We start from the raw sequence: 17,707 nt of genomic DNA on the forward strand, positions 1-17,707 counted from the left end.
ATGGCATAGTGGACTGAATAGATAGCACTGCTATTGCAGTCTTTTTGAATTACTAGTCACCATAACAATCAGTACCTACATGCATATGATCAGATAGATACAACACAAGTTTTTAAAACAAAAATCTTTAATATAACCTAAAATAGATCAACTGATTAACATGTATGAAAGTGGAGAATAATTATGATAGTACTGACCATTAAAAGATGAAGTATGGCATTTAAAATAAATAAATAATATTATTGATACAGAATATATAAGGGTATAATTGGTTACTTAAATTTGATACTGTGGTGTCACAAACGAGTGAGACGATTTTTTCTATATATATTAGTGTAAATAAATAAAAAAATATCCCTTTCATCATTAATGCTCACCAAACCCTATTGATACATTACTAGTACTCATAATCACATTGTGATATGATTATTTTCACACAAAAATGAATACAAAATAAAAATATCTCTAAAAGAATGAAAATGTAAACCAACATGCTCTAACCTAATGCTATATTGGGTTCTTTTAAATAATTAAAAATAATTTCCAGAAAAAAAATAAAAACTTAATTACTAAATATAATGCACATTTTCTATTTTGAAATGAGAAATAATTTTCCTACAGCTTGGCCAATTAAAATCCAAAATATATTGCTTAAATGGAATTCTAGAGTTTAATTTTTTAGAAAAATTGCTTAAAAGGCTTATATTATATTTTAATATTCATTTTATGTGTATAGTTTTTTTTATAAATTATTTAAATTTATAAATATAACATATACGTGAAGTGGAATATAAGACGTAGTATTTAATTTATAATTATTTTTTTAAAAAAATAGTAATAATTTATATTAATATTAAAAATGATAAAATTATTTCTCACTCATAACTAGCAGTGTGTGACAATGCAACACCAAGTTTAAAGGATTAGATGTATTTTTTGTCTCGTAACTTGAGTTATTTGACGTTTTTGTATTTTAACTTTCTAAAATAATATTTTGGTCTCACATCTTTTCGATTTTACAATTTGAACCCTTACATCTCCACCAACGAGAAGGGTGAACTCCGACCAAAAAAAGAACTGAAATCGTGAAGACTGAAAAGATGTAGGATCAAAATGCTACCTTAAAAAATTGAAGGACAATAATACTGGTAAAAATGATACAAAGAGAACAGTAACCCCAATTTTTAAAAGCTCACTTGGGCATTTTTTTAAAATAACGAAAACGTAAAATAGTCTAAATTACGAGACCAAAAATTCATATATGCCAATTTTAAACCATCAATTATACCCTTAAATATTTGAACTAATATAATTTTTTATTTATTTCAAATAATACACGTCAGCTTTTAATCCTCAATATATTAATATTTTTTTTACATTTTTTTCCCAAATTCATCATTTGCTCTGTTTTTAATTATCTATTTTAAAATTTTATATCATTTTTATTTTATTATATACGTGTAAGTATTAGTGTCAATGGGGCTGGAAATTACAAAAACACCCCCACTCACACAGTTGAAATTTTGGGGAGAAGAGGTGCATGTATAAATTCCATGCCCAGAATAGTCATAAGAGCATTCTCGGTCTCTCAAAAGGGCAGCCTCTCTCCAAGATCTGCTCCTCTCTTCTTCCCAAATCTCACTCCTCTCGCTCTCTTTTGATCCTCGTCACGTAAGTCCTTCCGTCTGTTATATACCCGTGATTCATGTATGTAGTTATTGATTTGTGAAAGAAAATTGCAGATCTGGACTCGGGGGGCTTAGGTGATATCTCATTTCGTGAATTTTGTTGTTTTAGGGTGTAATGTTAATGGATATGGATGGCTTTGTGTTACTAGTGTGTTAGGGGATGATTGATCTGGTTTTGTGGGATTTTAAACGCGCAAGATTGGATCCACCTTCTGCTTCTCTGATTATATGAGTATTTATCTTTCCGTTTTGGTTTTCAGTGTTTAATAGTTGAGTCTGGATTCGTGTTCGACTTCTTGTGATTGTTTTTGGACCGTTTGTGTGATTGTTTTACGCTTAATTTTGGAGTCAGAAATGAAGTGAAGGCAAAATGATTTCAGATTAAATATCTGCAATGTTGAAAAACTTTCTTTGGGAAGTGGAAAAGCAATAGGGATCCATATCGTGAGGGATCTCTTATCTCATTCCTTTGTTCACGTAAATCCAGTTTTTCTGTATGAGTTACTATATGTAACACCTATTGTCCGATGGCTTGGTGCTCCCAAGATGGGTTTTCCTCACGATGGTCAAAACTTTTTTGCAGTTATGTCATTGGATTGGCTTAAATATGCAGAAATGAAATTAATTACCCGTTTTATTTATTTATTTATGTGGTTTGGTCTTCGGTTAACTGTTTAGAAAAGAATTATCTTCCAAGAATTGAATATGATCTCAATACTGGATAATCTCATGTGGCCATTCTGCAATTCTGAGGGATTTCTGTTATTTTTTAACGTTTGTTGTTTCTTTGTGTTGCCCAACTGTGTTTTGCCCCTCTTTCACCCTGCCCTTAAAGAGGCTTTTCTTAACTCTGTGTTACATGCTAGACACTATAGTCTTAGGTATTACTACTCTCTCAGAAATCCCAGACCTAAATTTTATTTCTGGGGTGTAACAGACAGAGAAAATGGGTTTATCCTTCACCAAGCTTTTCAGTCGGCTGTTTGCCAAGAAAGAAATGAGGATTCTTATGGTAGGTCTTGATGCTGCTGGTAAGACTACTATATTGTACAAACTCAAGCTGGGAGAAATAGTGACAACCATTCCTACAATCGGTAAATTCTTTGGCTATTTATGACCCTGTATGATTCCTATGTCTATTAGTTTTTCTTTTCATTTGCTTGCTAGTCTGGTGTGTGTGTGTGTGTGTGAGTGTGTGTGAGAGAGAGAGAGAGAGAACTATACACCTGATCAATCTTCTCTATAGACGACCTTACTGATATTGGAACTTTTTGACATTTCCTCCAGGATTCAATGTGGAGACTGTGGAATACAAGAACATTAGTTTCACTGTTTGGGATGTTGGTGGTCAAGACAAGGTATAAACTGTTATAACTTTTTTCTTTAGTATCTTCCAAACTCTTGCGGTCACCATGTATTGAAATGAACTGACTTATCTTGGAGAAAACTTTGTCCAAGCAACTGGAAGAAAGTGCTTTATCAACCGATGCCATTTGTTCTCATGTAGTTCAAGCTGCATTGAAGTCATTTATTAGAATTGCATTTTGTGCTTCACATAAGCACCAAGTCTAGGTCCCATTAATGTGGACATGCTACGTTGCTTGTAGTTGCAGTTTCATAACTAGTTTCTTTACTGGTGTACAGTCTGTGGTATGTTTTAATAGTTGGAACAGGGATATGAATAACAAATTAATTAGCCTAATTTCTTTGTCTATTTTTCTTGTGTTTAGTAATATATGTATTCTCCTAAAGGCACACCATTTTGTACTGGTGGCGAAGGATGCATCTCTAGTTACCTTTCTGTAAGAAGTGTTGGTGCAAAATACTGCTGCAGTCATCCTTTCCGCAAGTTTTGGAAAACTCTGTCAGGGAAACAATAGTATGTGGAATCTTTCAGTTTGGTGTTTAACAGACTATGTTTTCTAAAAGCTCCTATACATTCGAAACAAAGAAGTATAGGTGAAGTAGAAGAAGATAAAATAATTGAGTGATGTATTTTGTTACTCTCTGAATTTCGATCATCTTATGTTTCTGGAGGTTCGTATGTTATTTTAAAAATTTGTGTTGTGATTGCGGCATTGAATTACTTTTGCGTTATCATATGAGTTTACTAGGATTTAGGTTGGTGCTAATACAATATTCCAGGTCCAGGATCATATTCATGTAGCTTATATTCATAAATAATTTCCAATTTTATAAGAATCCCATGCTTTGACGGGGACCAAAGCAAAGTTTATTTTTCTTATGCTACTCCTTCTGTTGTCCAGTCCTGCTCAATTGAGGCAACACCTGATTGCTCTGTTTTGTACAGTTCTGTCTCTGACATGCTTATCAGACAGTCTTTAGCATGCAATTTGATAATTAAAGCTAAATAATTTACCATTTTCTCTGGGGTCCATCTTTGTTTAAAATTAAGATACACATTCTAGATTGATGTATATGCGCTGTTTGTTGTTTATTGAAGTTTCCGCTTTCTGCTTTTGACAATCATAAGCTGCACTTACTTCCCACCATTGCTGCATCTGAAATTTTGTTTTATCTAGATCCGACCATTGTGGAGGCATTACTTCCAGAACACGCAAGGGCTGATTTTCGTGGTTGATAGTAATGATCGTGATCGTGTTGTTGAGGCTAGGGATGAGCTGCATAGGATGTTAAATGAGGTTCTCAAACTTATGTATATGCAATATTTATCTGCATTAGCATGGTAAAAGTATATGGTTGGCCTCAGGTTGAAAACTCTATATTGTTGCCACTTGTTCTTTTGACCTTTTAGATGGTGTTTGGTTGAGCCTATAATCTCTTTGAAACTCTATACCGTGTCTGAGAGTTTGCAAGATGCCATATAGCATGTAGGCAAAAATTGAGATGAGTTTATGTGTCAGTAAAAGGACTTTAAGACCTTATAAGCACTTTAAAAAGGGTACACAGACCATCTTTTCTTTTGAGATCACCGCTCATATAATTGTGATTGATAACATTTTTTAGTTCCATGATACTATTACTTCCAAACGCTTCAGTAACATCTGAAATAAAATGTAGCACTGTGTAGGAGTTTATAAGCTGTTTTTTAATAAGCTCAGCCAATATCCTCTTACTTTACATGGTTGGACGTGGTGAAAAAGGGAAATTTAAATTCTTTTAGTGGTCTTTTGTGATGCAAGATAGTGATGTTTATCAATTTGTATCTGCTTCTCCCCTGTAATCATTTTTATTGATATCCCTGTAGGATGAATTGAGGGATGCGGTGCTTCTTGTTTTTGCAAACAAACAAGATCTTCCAAATGCTATGAACGCTGCTGAGATAACTGACAAGCTTGGACTTCATTCTCTTCGTCAACGTCACTGGTATTCTCTCTCTCTCGCTCACTCACTCACTCACTCACGGACAACATACATTCATTCTATTTGTACGTTGGCATCTCTGTCTCCTCTCGTGTGTGTTTATCTGGTGTGTTCTGGGGATGCTGAGTGCGTCTGAACTTGGTGTAGTGCGTGTACTAACAGCAAAGATGGTTGAAATTTTTTGGAAGAAGTCAAAAGTATGTACCATCTATATTCCTGTAATCTGGTGTCAGTTATTGAAGGCATGGCTTTCTTGTCATTTCTTTGCAGGTATATCCAGAGCACATGTGCCACGTCTGGGGAAGGGCTCTACGAGGGGCTGGACTGGCTCTCCAACAACATTGCTAACAAGGTAGGATCATCATCATTGCCCTTAAGAGTTGGTTGTAATGGCTGAGTCATTTTAACCTGATTCCAATTTTTTATTTGTTTTCTCCTTTCTGTCCGCCGACAGGCTTGAAAAGCGATGCTCCAACAACTTTGATATGTTGATCCTAGTTGAAGGAGATTGTGCATTTCATTTTGCAGCCTTCGTTCAAAGCAGTGTCTTACCGTTGCTGCTTTTATTAATTGATAGTTATCATCTGTTATGTAGATTAAAGATTCAATTCTGTAATTTCAGCATTTATACTGTGTTCATACATATGCTTCGGCTGCTTAATTTCGACAATGATAGTACATCCCTCTCTGGGATGACAATGCATTCTGCATGATGTGTGAATAACCCGTGACAACCGCAGCTTGTGACTGCTAGTCAAGAAAGTTATGCCACTTATTTGTTCTATGTTAATCAATAAAACTTAGCTACATTTTTCTTTTAATCGACTGCAGAGGGGGGGAAATGGAAGCCAAAACTAACAGCAGCAGCAAAGGAATAAAATTTGCACAAGGTTCAGTCCTTTGGAAATCCATATTGAAAGTCCAGGTCCAAAAACTAATGGGTTTATGCGTGAACAAACCGGTCATTCCACCATAAATATAATCCAATCTTGGGGAAAATGCTTTGCTTTCTTCTAAAGTTGAGATTTCCACGGGGGTGTTCAAAATTTGGTAAACCAAAGAAAATTATAATTTTATAAATGTATTACCATTTCTTTTTTATTATTTTTAAAATCGGTTAGTTTGGTTCTGAACTATTATTGGCTATAATCGAACCGAAAAGACTAACTTGGTTTGATATACGATACGCCAAATTATTTTTGGCTACTTTGGTTTGATGGCCTATCAAATGAAATCAGTTCGATTAGGTTATAATTGAATTGCAAAATCCTAAATTTTCCACCATTTTCCGTTAACTGTGGTATGATTATGAACTACATTAGTAGCTTTTATAAGTCCAGTCACTCACAAAATTAATCATGGCAGACTATTCAACTGAAACTGTTTTTACATCCAAACAGATACAAACTATTTCTGGCTGAATAAGGCTTTTAGGAGAGCATGCAAGTTTGTAGGCAATCTGCTAAAGAAAACCAGAGCATTCACAGAAAGAGATACGATATTGGGGACTGTTATCGAAGCTTTTCTGGTGACTGGTGAGGCAACGATGCCTTCCCAAAAGAATATTCACAATTCATTTAAATCAAAATCAAAGGAGAAAATGGATTCTTCTTACACATTCTCGAGAAACCTTTTGACATCATCTGAGCAAGTAGACATATGCTATAGAAGCAATGTATCCATCAAGAAATATGTTTGACAACAGGCTGCTAAAATGACAGAGCAAATGAAAAGAAAGATACTTACTATGGATTCAGTTACACAAGTGTGAAGTCCTCAGGATACGCAGCTTAGAAAAATTCTATGGTGATTCATACATCATGGTGTCGGGAGATTTATGGCAATCTTCTCTTTTTTATTTTGTGTGATGCGATTTTATCTGAGGACCCTGTTGGAGCTCAAGATGAAATTTTCTTCACCAGCAACAGTTGAGTTTAGCCTTCCAGCAGCCCACCCGTTATTTAGTACACGGACAGCAGCACGGGCTGGATTCCCTGTTACACGACTGCCCTCGACTTGTTTCTCATATTCTGGAAGACCATTTGCCTTTCTTTCTTTCCTTCTTCGTCGTTCCTCATCTCTCTCTTTCCTCAGCCAGCTCTCTACAGTTCTCTGCCAATTCAACCACTATATAACTACCACCCAAAGAGTTCTCAAATGGCTACTGATATCAGTCATACCTCATGAGTTTCAACAAATCGTTATAGGGAACTTTTGAATAATTTTAAATATTGAAGAGGTCGATCGGTAAATCTAAATTTGAGAATTATAATAACTTGCTTATCATCAACTTTGACTTCAGTCTCTTAGAAAATGATCCATGTCGCCATTGTTATTCTAACAAGCATATGCTTTTTGAGGCAGGCAGATGTTGGATCAGTATATTCCAAGAAGAGAATTACCTTATCGCAAAATTTTCACAAGTTTACCATTTGTTTGTGGCACATCCCAGAAGACTTCAACAAGGTTTTCCTGATTTTGTTATTTCAAACTCATCTTCGAACAAAATGGAAAATAATGCATAGAAAGGACAAACAATAATCTGAGTAGGTAATATTCGTTGATTGATTTTAAATAGACTCCTACATAATGATAGCACGAGATAGAAACAATTTACTAAAGGTAAATTCAGATATGATCTGTACATGGAGCTTTTAATGTTAGGAAGAGCAACTAACCATCAACGACAAATTGCTTATCCCCTTAATTTCAGTCATAGGCATTGCTAATTGCAGCTTCCCATGAGCAACATAAACCTGACAAAAATTCAACGGTTATGGTGACAGAATTGTACAAGACCCTTCTGCGACTGTAAATTAAAGTATGATAGTCAAACTTACAATATGAGATGGCCAATCCTCAAGACCATCAAAAATATGTGTAGCATAAATAATAGTAACACCTCGCTCTGCACATTCCTTCTTTAGAAACCTTAGAAGGTCAGCCCTGGCAAGAACATCTAAGTCAACCGTGATCTCATCAAGCAGGAGAACCTGACAACAGCAGGCATGATGTAATCAACTCTTAGTATGACAAAATGGGCCCATAAACAAGTATTTTGTCTGAATGACATGTATATACCTTGAATGATTTTAGAAGACCCATACATATTTGAACTCTTCTTCTTTGACCATCGGACACCTTGTGCATTCTCCAGGACAGGTCAATACCTAAAAGCTACAACAACAGAACATAATAGTTCACTAAAACTGAGCAAACTCCTTATTTGATATGTGCTAGATTTGCGTAAGCGTATCTGAGTCAATCCACCAAAGGACAATAAAGATATGTTGCCGTTCATTATTTATGCGGCAAACAAGAGATCATGTAATTTTCATGCAACTCTTTATATATCAATATATTTCTTCTGATCAACTCTGTGAGTGCCCTTAGGTAACACATAGTTGTTCCTTGAAATATGTTAAATGCCTACAATCACATGCTTGTAAAGCTTGTAAAAATGATTAACCAGAATCTTAAATGACTATAACCATACATGTAGATGATTTTAAATTTGAAGGACTTGCTCGTTATAGTTGACCACTATATTTGGTAAGTTCCTTGCATTAGATACAGTATTGGAAAATGTCCAGGAATTGTGCTGTATTCTCCAACTCCTGCCAAGAGCGAAGCACAGATTTTTCTGAAAAACGAGTATATGAAAGGTTAAAAGAAACAATTGTGTTCTATGAGTTGAGTTTTGCCCATAAACTAAGTGGTAGCGTGGCCATTTCCAAAGTGGCTGCCTTTGACAATTCATAAACTAGAAGCCAAATCGACAACCATCACATAAATCAGCTCATACAAGGAAGGATGTGCACAATTCTTGAAATTGATTGAGCAACAAGAAAGGAGTCATTTCTTATCAACAATAGCAGTTGCATCTTTTAGGTAACACACAACCACAATGTCAAAATTTGAGGATAAAATCTGAAGCCTTCAGAACAAAAATACAAATCAAGACTAACATCATACCTTAATCAGCTCATCTCGTCTTTGGGGATCAATACCTGCAACCCCAAAAATCATTTTCTCAGCAGAAACATCCATCTGAATTGGAACCTCAAAACCAGCGAAAGCAACTTCACGTCTCCACTGCAAATAAGTCAGTCTCCACAAATCAAAATCGAAACTATTAGCGCATGAGCGTGACTCATATTGCTTTGTATTAGGAACCATCCAAGGCTACATTCCTCCATATAAAAGGAAAAGGACAACTTGGATAACCTGTCTTATCCCGAAAGATACTTCCACAAACTCTTAATTCCTTACTACAAGTATGTTCTAGGTGGCATTGTATTTAAAAGCAGCAAAAAAGTCTTCAGGAATCTCCACTATAAAACTCCAGCAATTTTGTAATTTCTTTTCACATTTCTAATTATGATGGCGAACATCTTCTTGTAATCTTGTTGGGAAAAAAAATTAACATAGCTTTCCGAATACACATGAAGACTGAATTTCAACAAGCAACGGAATGCTTAAGACCACTGACCACGTATTGCCATACTTCAAATTCAATCCACCCTACCCTCACAATCTACCAATTTTCATCCACACAGCAAATTTATGTAATAACCAAATGAAGTTCAAATTTCTATCTCACAGATTAACTATAAATACACAAAAATCCAGAGCATACTAATGTCGAAAAAAGAGAACAGATATGAAGTAGAAAGAGGGGGAAGGGGGGAAGGAAAAGTTAAATCCACAAACCTCTCCTCCAAGATAAGAGAGATCACCAGAGGCAGTCAAAGCGGTGTCATGAAATGCTGATCTTCCCAAAACCTTCACCATATCTGGTTCCACCATGTGCTTCCCTCCTATAATTTTCAAGATAGTTGTCTTCCCTACAATCCCACAATTCAATCAAGAATACTATCATTTTAATAAAATGCAGCATAGTTACAACAAAAAACTTGAAAAACCCATGAAAAGAAAGAGACAAACCAGCGCCATTGGAGCCCACAAGAAGGCAGCGATCTCCGGGGAAGAGAGCGAGGGAGAAATCATCGATCAAAGGTGTGGAGCCCGGCGGAGGATGGCCGTCGATGCCGGGGTAGGTGAACTTCAGCCTGTTGATCTCCACTGTCGGTTGGGATTTCTCCAACTCCAGCGCCGCCATAAATTATTTTCAGCAAAGGAAATTCGTTTTCTTGTTCTGGGTTTGATGAAATGGGAGTTCTATTGGTGAGCTCTTGCAAGAAACGGAGTATGGCAGTTAAATGGCTCTTGTTTGATGCGTGGCTTCAGTTAGAACACCACTCCAACCTAACTTGATTCAATTCAATCAAATATCAAGAAAAATTCTTTAATTGTTTGCTTTCCGACCACCAACCGTTGAGATCTACCATACTTACATATTGTGTGTTCGAATTCTTGCTATAGTGTTTGATAGGTTAAATATGTTTTTTTGCATACTATTATATTGGTACGAGAAAAATTTTTGTTTGAATTAAATTTGATCGAATAAAATAAATTATAGAGTAAGTAATTATATTTACTATGTAATTGACCATTTTTTTTAATTATACATCAGTTGTACTTGTCATATAATTAATTTGAATTTTGATCAAATAAGGTTCGAACTAGAATTTTTCATTGGTACCACGTATTTCACAAGTGAAAAGATCAAAATAGAAACGACAGTATTTGAAATGACGTAGCATTCCAAGAATGGAGCGTTACTTTTGTTTTGGCCCGGTTGATGATTTGGCCATTTATTCCCATTGTATGATCAATTTATTCTTGATCTAAGGTGTATAATGCTCCGTGATGATGTAACCGATACTCAAGTTCTACTTTGATTGTACGTTCCTATTTTTATGACTCTTATTGTTTTCTAACAAATTTATTTGATTTAAATATTAGAAGATAATTGGAGCCCACAAAGTGTTTTTATAATATCGATATGTCAGTGCAATGTTGATATGTGAATATAGGATTTGAAGATTAAGGATATAATTTGAAATTGATCATTGAAAGAGAAACAACATCGACTAGAACTGCTAGTATCCATTTTCATCCTCTTCAGTTCTCAACAATTGTCAGTTAGCTATAAAACTCGGCCACTGTGTCAGTTAGCTATAAAGACTAAATTATTTTTTTGGTCCCATAAAGAAGGGACTTTTTCTTTTTAGTTCCATACTGTACGTGATTTCTGTTTGATTCCATTTTTAAAAGAAAAGTTTCCAACTTAGTCTCAAACTCCATTTACGGTCAAGTTTAAACCATCAAACCATAGTTGTGTATTTCACTATTTTCACTTAATTTCTTGTGTTTTTTCTTCAAATCAAACCATCATACTCGAGCAATTCGGGAGAAATTGATTTACGCAATTTTTAGGATTCATAGGGGGAAATATTAACAGTTACTTAATCTGAGTTTGAATTTCACTCACGTTTTACATGAGATGTATAGATATAACTTTTCCCTCCAACGGTAATAACCACTTAATGGATTGTCCATTCTTCCATTTGAACTTGACGATGAATCGAATTTTGGACTAAGTTGTAAACTTTTCTTTAAAAAATGGGACCAAAGTGGAAATTACATAAAACTTATGACTAAAATGAAAAAGTTTCTTCCTTATGGAATCAAAAAAATAATTTAGCATATTTCAAATGATTAGAGCCATTTTTAAAAAATGCCCTCTACTTCTTGAGTTTGTTTTGAAATCTTCGGGGCAAATTACAAGGGCTCTTCTCAAATTTATTATAATTATAAATACCTTTTTATTATTTAAAATATTATAAATATTTTTTTAAAATTATAAATACCCTTTTATGACAACTCATTGTATGCAGTAGTTATTGAAAATTTTATATATTTATAATTTTAAAAAAATATGTATTTTTTTTAAAATAATAAAAAATACTATAATTAAGAAAAATGTTGAGGAGCCCGTCGTAATTTGCCTAAACTTTTATATACTCACTTGTTGGATGGGATGCAAGCTCCACCACACTCTTAGCTCTATTTTCCAACTTCGTCCCAAGAAAATGAGGGCATGACTGTAATTTTCAATAAAGCCCGATGTGGAATTTTGTCATGATTATGTTTTTTTTTTTTTAAATAAATTGAACTCTTTTATTTTTATTATAATAATCTTAAATCAATTTTATTTTATAATAAACTCGTCTAAATTGATGTTAGAATTTTTAAATAATTTGAATTAATTATCACTAACAAAATTTATAATTTCACATATTTTAATATTTTATTTTCTGTATTATCTGATATTATTCCTATACCATATAAAAATACAAATTAAATATCTATGACTAATTAAAAAATATATATTTTTTAGCAATCATACAAATTTATTTATTGTGTATGAATGAACAATTATATTACATAGTATGAGCATTATTGAATTAAATATTTAATTTTTTATTAGTATTCAATATTTTAATAATATAAATGACAAATATTTATAAAAAGAATAAATATGATATATACTAATTGAAATAAAATTTATTATTAAAAGACAAGTAAAAATAATAAGCAAAAACAAAATCTTTTTAACATAAGGGACAAGACGATCTTTAATCAATTAATCTGGTCTAGAAGTACTTTTTCCATCCAAACACTATATTAATTGATCTTTTATCTGCTTATTACTTTTCGTATTTACACTATTTATTTTTTATTTTGCTACAACTTTCAAGTTTTTTATAAAAAAATAATACTTTTTTAAAAGGGTAAATTACAGCGATCTCCCCTGAGGTTTGATGTAATTACAAATACCTCCTTATTGTTTCAAAAATTATAAATACCTTCATGATGTTTGATTAAATTATTTAATTTTTGGGTGAGGTATGAAATTGTTAATTTTACTCTTATTATTTTTTTTAAAAAAAATTATAAAAAAAATCGAACGAGGTGGATGTCAAAATTTGAAAAAGCATAAAACAATTATCCATTCAGCCCATATTTTTTTGAATAAATAAAATTATAATTTTTAGTTTACAAAGATATTTTGATCAATTTATCATAAAAGAATGAATAGAAAACTAACGAAAATTAACAAATTAGGCTAATTATTAAAAGATCGTTAAAATCGTAAGAGTATGATTAATTTTTTAAATAATAAAAAATATTTAATTATAATAAATCTGAGAAGAAGCAGTTGTAATTTATTGTTTTTGAAAAATAAAAGATTTGTCAAACAGTCCCTTAGTGCCGGTCGTGCTTTCGCATTTTCGGTACAAAGACCAAATTCGGATCTCCGGAAAAATATAAATAAGAAATAAATAGGGTCAGAATTAATTCAAATTCAAAGAAGGCGTCCATGTATAAATTCTTGCTCTTCACATCATAGCGTACAATATCAGCATTTGGTTTCCCCGGGGCAGCCTCTGAGCAAGATCTGCCCTTTTTTTCCTGTCAAATTACTCCGTCTTCCTTCTGATTTTCGTCGTGTAAGATCTCTTTAGCCCTTTACATTCAGTGCACCCTTGATACGTGTATGTAATTTCATTTGTTTGTGAGTGAAATTGCAGATCTGGACATAGGATGATATCTCATTTCCTGAATTTTGTGGTTTTACGGTGTATTGTTTATGGATGTGGTTGTTTATGTTGTTTCAGTGCATGGATTGGTTGATCTGGATAAGTAGGTGCGAGTACTGGATCCGCCTTCTGTTTATTTGATTATTTATCCTAATTATATGACGAAATTTTCTGTTTCTGGATTTAATTACTCCTACATATGTCCATTGATAGAAGGTGCGAATTTTTTTGGATCATTCTGGCCTGGTTGTGGTTCTCCAGTTTCATATTCGTGATATGAGTTTAAAAATCTAATTGTCTTCTCGAAGAAATGAATGGATCCAGTCGTGTTTCGGTTTTTAGTGAACTGATGAGGATTCGTAAAATTATAATTTGTTTGATTAAATTGCGAAGGGATTTCCATGTATTTTGTAGCTTATTCGAGTCAGAAATGAAGTAGAAAGTCAGCCTGATTTCAGAATCATGCATGCAACTTTCAGATTATCCTTAGAAATTGTAAAAGTTAATGGAATTCAATTAGGATGTCTCTCTATTTTATTCCTTGCCTAATTAAGTTTAGTAGCAATATAAAGTGATTGATTTTATGCAATACCTTCTTGAATCCTGTTACTTGATGCTTTGGGTCTGCCATACACTAACCTCTATGGTTACGAGTTCTCTGCAGTTGCATTAAGGGATTGGCTGGCTGTTTTGAAACATAATCAATCAACTAATCCTTTTTTGCATTTTTCCTAATTACATATTTTCTCATTAATTAATCAAGAAACTACAATAACTATCTATTTCAGAGAACTCAGCCCTGAATTTTATTTTTTGGTGCAACAGGCAAAGTAAAAATGGGTTTGTCTTTCACCAAGCTTTTCAGTCGGCTGTTTGCCAAGAAAGAAATGAGAATTCTTATGGTAGGTCTTGATGCTGCTGGTAAGACAACTATATTATACAAACTCAAGCTGGGAGAAATAGTGACAACAATTCCTACAATCGGTATGTTATTTGTGCTTATGGCTCTACTTGCTTCTTTTTTCAATTGATATTAAGTTATGATATTATGCCAAATGAAGATCAGTTGATAATGTTGCGTCCCTGTAATCCTTCTTCGGTTGTGAAAGATTGTTTGATACACAGCAGTGGTGGTCACTTTATTATCATAAATCATTAAGTTCTAATGTAATTGTCGAACACATCTTTCAAAGTATTGAAAAGACTTGTCAAGAAACACATGAGAAAGCACATACCAGTATTTTAGTCATCACTTGTTCCGTACAACATGTACACTAGTAAGAATGGTTTCTTATGAATACTCATAAGATAACTTAACATTGTGGATTTCATTGTTTTTTTTTTCTTAGGGTAAATTATGTTAAGCTCCCCTGAAATTTGATACAATTACAAATTCCTCCTTTGAGAAGTTACCCATACCCCCTAATAATAATGTTTGTCCAGTTTCATCCAAAGTTTGTATGAATAGCCCAAAAATGCCCTTTTGGACCTTGAATTATAATTTTAAGTTTTTTCTATAGTAACATCCGTCCAACATCAGGTTTTTTCTGTATTTTTATCTTTTCTAAAAAACAAAAATTTCAGCAAGGTTAAAGTTGACATTTTCACCATTCTGGCCAAGGATTACATAAGTATGTGCGGTGGGGGAATATCTTAGTAATTTCTCAAATAACGAGGCGGTATTTGTAATTATATCAAACCTTTGGAAAACTCGATGTAAGTTACCATTTTTCTTATCTTGTTTTTTGCCCTGCTTATGCTTTGAAATATAAATCATAAATATTAGCCCTATGAATGATTTCACTCTCATCACAATATACCACCTTGCTAATGTTGGAACTTCTTGACATACTTTCCAGGATTCAATGTCGAGACAGTGGAATACAAGAACATTAGCTTCACTGTCTGGGATGTTGGGGGTCAAGACAAGGTATGACTATAAGATATTATTTAACCTTTTGATGGTATCTCTTCCAAATTCCTTATGTACTCAGAAAGTTGACCTGGTAAATAATTTGATTGACTTAGACAGGTACAAGTTAATTGGTCTACTCTTTCTTTTCCCTGTGTATGTATGTTTGTTGCTTTTTGTAATGTTGCCCTTTTCTAGGGGCAACATTATGTGGAAGCTTTTTTTTAGTGCCTTCCCGAAAGAAATAGAGGTGCAATTTGATATAGGTTATGTTTTTATTGTGAAGGAAACCCTTTGATAACGAAAGAGAGTGTTAGTAACTTGCAGGTAAGTTGACATGTTAGAGAGTTTATGTATTCTGAAAGTTTGCTCAAATGACTTTCCAGACAGAGAAGAATATAGGTGATGTTAGATTGTAAATAAGGATGCATGTTTGTCTTAATTGATTTTCTGTTAATGTTTTCGAGTTTCTTATGTTTTTTTGTGGAGCTTTGGAATTTGGATAATAAGTCTAATCTTTAATACCTTGTACAATATCATATAGGTAAAAGTGGTACTTAGCATGTTATTTGAAAATCTTTTATTGACATGCTTATCATGTACGTGTTCCAAAGCATGTTAGTGAAAACTAAGAGAGGCTGCTTAAGTATAGCTTTCTTTATTTCATCTCTCTTAGAGATGCAATGGATTTGTTGTTGACATGCTTTTCCATGTTTGATTTCTACATCAAGCTTGCTCATCTGTTGACGATCATAAACTACTTCTGACACTGTATTCTGATATTTTCATCTAGATCCGACCATTGTGGAGGCATTACTTTCAGAACACTCAAGGCCTGATTTTTGTGGTGGATAGTAATGATCGAGACCGTGTTGTTGAGGCTAGGGATGAGTTGCATAGGATGTTAAATGAGGTAATAAACCATGTGCATGACAATGTTTTATCTTTATTGAATATGCTAAAGTTGGCTGCCTATGCTCCTAGGAAAAGAGCATGGAAATATTGCCCAAAATTGTACTATTTCTCCGATGTTGAGAACTTTATACGGCCATCACTGCTACTTGTGTCATGTTTGTGCTTAAAATAGAGAATTTAAATTCTCTTACTAATAATAACTGTAATCTCGATCAAGTCGAATAGCAACTGCCAACCGCCTCTTGTTTGTGAGTATTCACTTGATTTGTGGTGGTTTTTTTGTTGCAAAATCGGAATTAATTTCTCTTGTCGATGCTAACTGTGAAACTTTCGAGAATGATTTGATTGATACTCTTGTAGGATGAGCTGAGGGATGCAGTGCTACTTGTTTTTGCAAACAAACAAGATCTTCCAAATGCTATGAATGCTGCTGAGATAACTGACAAGCTTGGACTTCACTCTCTCCGCCAACGTCATTGGTATACTTTCTCATCTCTGTGTTTTTGTGTGTGTTTTGAGGGGATGGCTGAGTGTGTGTGTAATTGAAGTGTGCACTTGTGCTCAGTCACGTATTAGTGCTGCAAATTTTTTGAAGAAGTCTAGAGGTGTTTGCAAATCTATGTTCCCTTCTGCCTTGTCTCCACTATAATGGCTTTTCTTGTCATTTCTGCCAGGTACATCCAGAGCACATGTGCTACCTCTGGGGAAGGGCTATATGAGGGGCTGGACTGGCTATCCAACAACATTGCTAACAAGGTAGGCTCTTCATCATTTCCCTCAGGAGCTGATTATGCTTGCTTGTCATTTTATAACCTAATTGCAAATTCTAAATGGTTTTCACCCATTTTTGGTGCACAGGGATAAAAAGAGATGTTCGAAGAATTTTGGTCTCTCAAATCCTTGTTGATGCTGAGGGAGACTGTCTTTTAATTTTGTGGCTTTTGTTCAAAGCTATCCCATACTTAGACTACTTTTTCTTCATAGATATTTGTTTATGTAATTTCAGCACTTACACCATCTCTCAACATGCTTCTTTGGCTGCATAACTTCAACAATGATAATACATCTCTCTTTTCTGGGTTGATGAAATTGATAGGTGGTTCATGTTGGATCTTATGCAACTAACTCTAGCAACATAGCTTGTCATTGCTGGTGTTAGTAGCACTGGCAAGAAAGTTAGACCATTGACTTATGCAATGTTTGTTGATAAAAAAATGCTCTCTGGATCCTTGCGTTCCGTTGAAAAGAGTACTGTAAAGGACAGCAGGTATGTGTTAATCATTCAAGCACTCAATATACAGAATACATATTGGGTGTAGTGTATACAGTGAAAAAAC

At 33.9% G+C, this 17,707-nt stretch overlaps 3 protein-coding genes across 4 annotated transcripts; 2 read left to right on the top strand and 1 right to left on the bottom strand.

The window, feature by feature from the left end:
* Positions 1–1,519: 1,519 nt before the first annotated feature.
* LOC105172449 (ADP-ribosylation factor) lies at positions 1,520–5,854 on the top strand. 2 transcript variants are annotated; one of them, XM_011093878.3, is made up of 7 exons: positions 1,520–1,671; positions 2,626–2,782; positions 2,976–3,046; positions 4,232–4,351; positions 4,918–5,036; positions 5,304–5,385; positions 5,488–5,854. In XM_011093878.3, exons 2-7 carry the CDS (start codon positions 2,635–2,637, stop codon positions 5,491–5,493), a joined length of 546 nt encoding a protein of 181 aa, XP_011092180.1. In that variant the 5' UTR covers positions 1,520–1,671; positions 2,626–2,634; the 3' UTR covers positions 5,494–5,854. The 2 variants fall into 2 exon arrangements, with proteins under 2 accessions (XP_011092180.1, XP_088741890.1); XM_088885764.1 differs by having other exon boundaries at positions 1,634–1,763.
* A 726-nt stretch (positions 5,855–6,580) lies between these two features.
* LOC105172450 (ABC transporter I family member 20) lies at positions 6,581–10,397 on the bottom strand. Its single transcript, XM_011093880.3, has 7 exons — positions 9,981–10,397; positions 9,747–9,880; positions 9,009–9,128; positions 8,115–8,210; positions 7,874–8,026; positions 7,712–7,789; positions 6,581–7,145 (listed from the first exon to the last, which is right to left on the bottom strand). Exons 1-7 carry the CDS (start codon positions 10,153–10,155, stop codon positions 6,909–6,911), a joined length of 993 nt encoding a protein of 330 aa, XP_011092182.1. The 5' UTR covers positions 10,156–10,397; the 3' UTR covers positions 6,581–6,908.
* Positions 10,398–13,293: 2,896 nt separating this feature from the next.
* LOC105172451 (ADP-ribosylation factor) lies at positions 13,294–17,459 on the top strand. The gene is made up of 7 exons (XM_011093881.3): positions 13,294–13,453; positions 14,369–14,527; positions 15,403–15,473; positions 16,249–16,368; positions 16,731–16,849; positions 17,045–17,126; positions 17,229–17,459. The coding sequence occupies exons 2-7, from the start codon at positions 14,380–14,382 to the stop codon at positions 17,232–17,234; spliced, it is 546 nt and encodes a 181-aa protein (XP_011092183.1). The 5' UTR covers positions 13,294–13,453; positions 14,369–14,379; the 3' UTR covers positions 17,235–17,459.
* Positions 17,460–17,707: the final 248 nt, after the last annotated feature.

The sequence above is a fragment of the Sesamum indicum genome, linkage group LG10 (genome assembly GCF_026168435.1).
Source record: "Sesamum indicum cultivar Baizhima isolate 11 linkage group LG10, ASM2616843v1, whole genome shotgun sequence".
NCBI lineage: Eukaryota > Viridiplantae > Streptophyta > Magnoliopsida > Lamiales > Pedaliaceae > Sesamum > Sesamum indicum.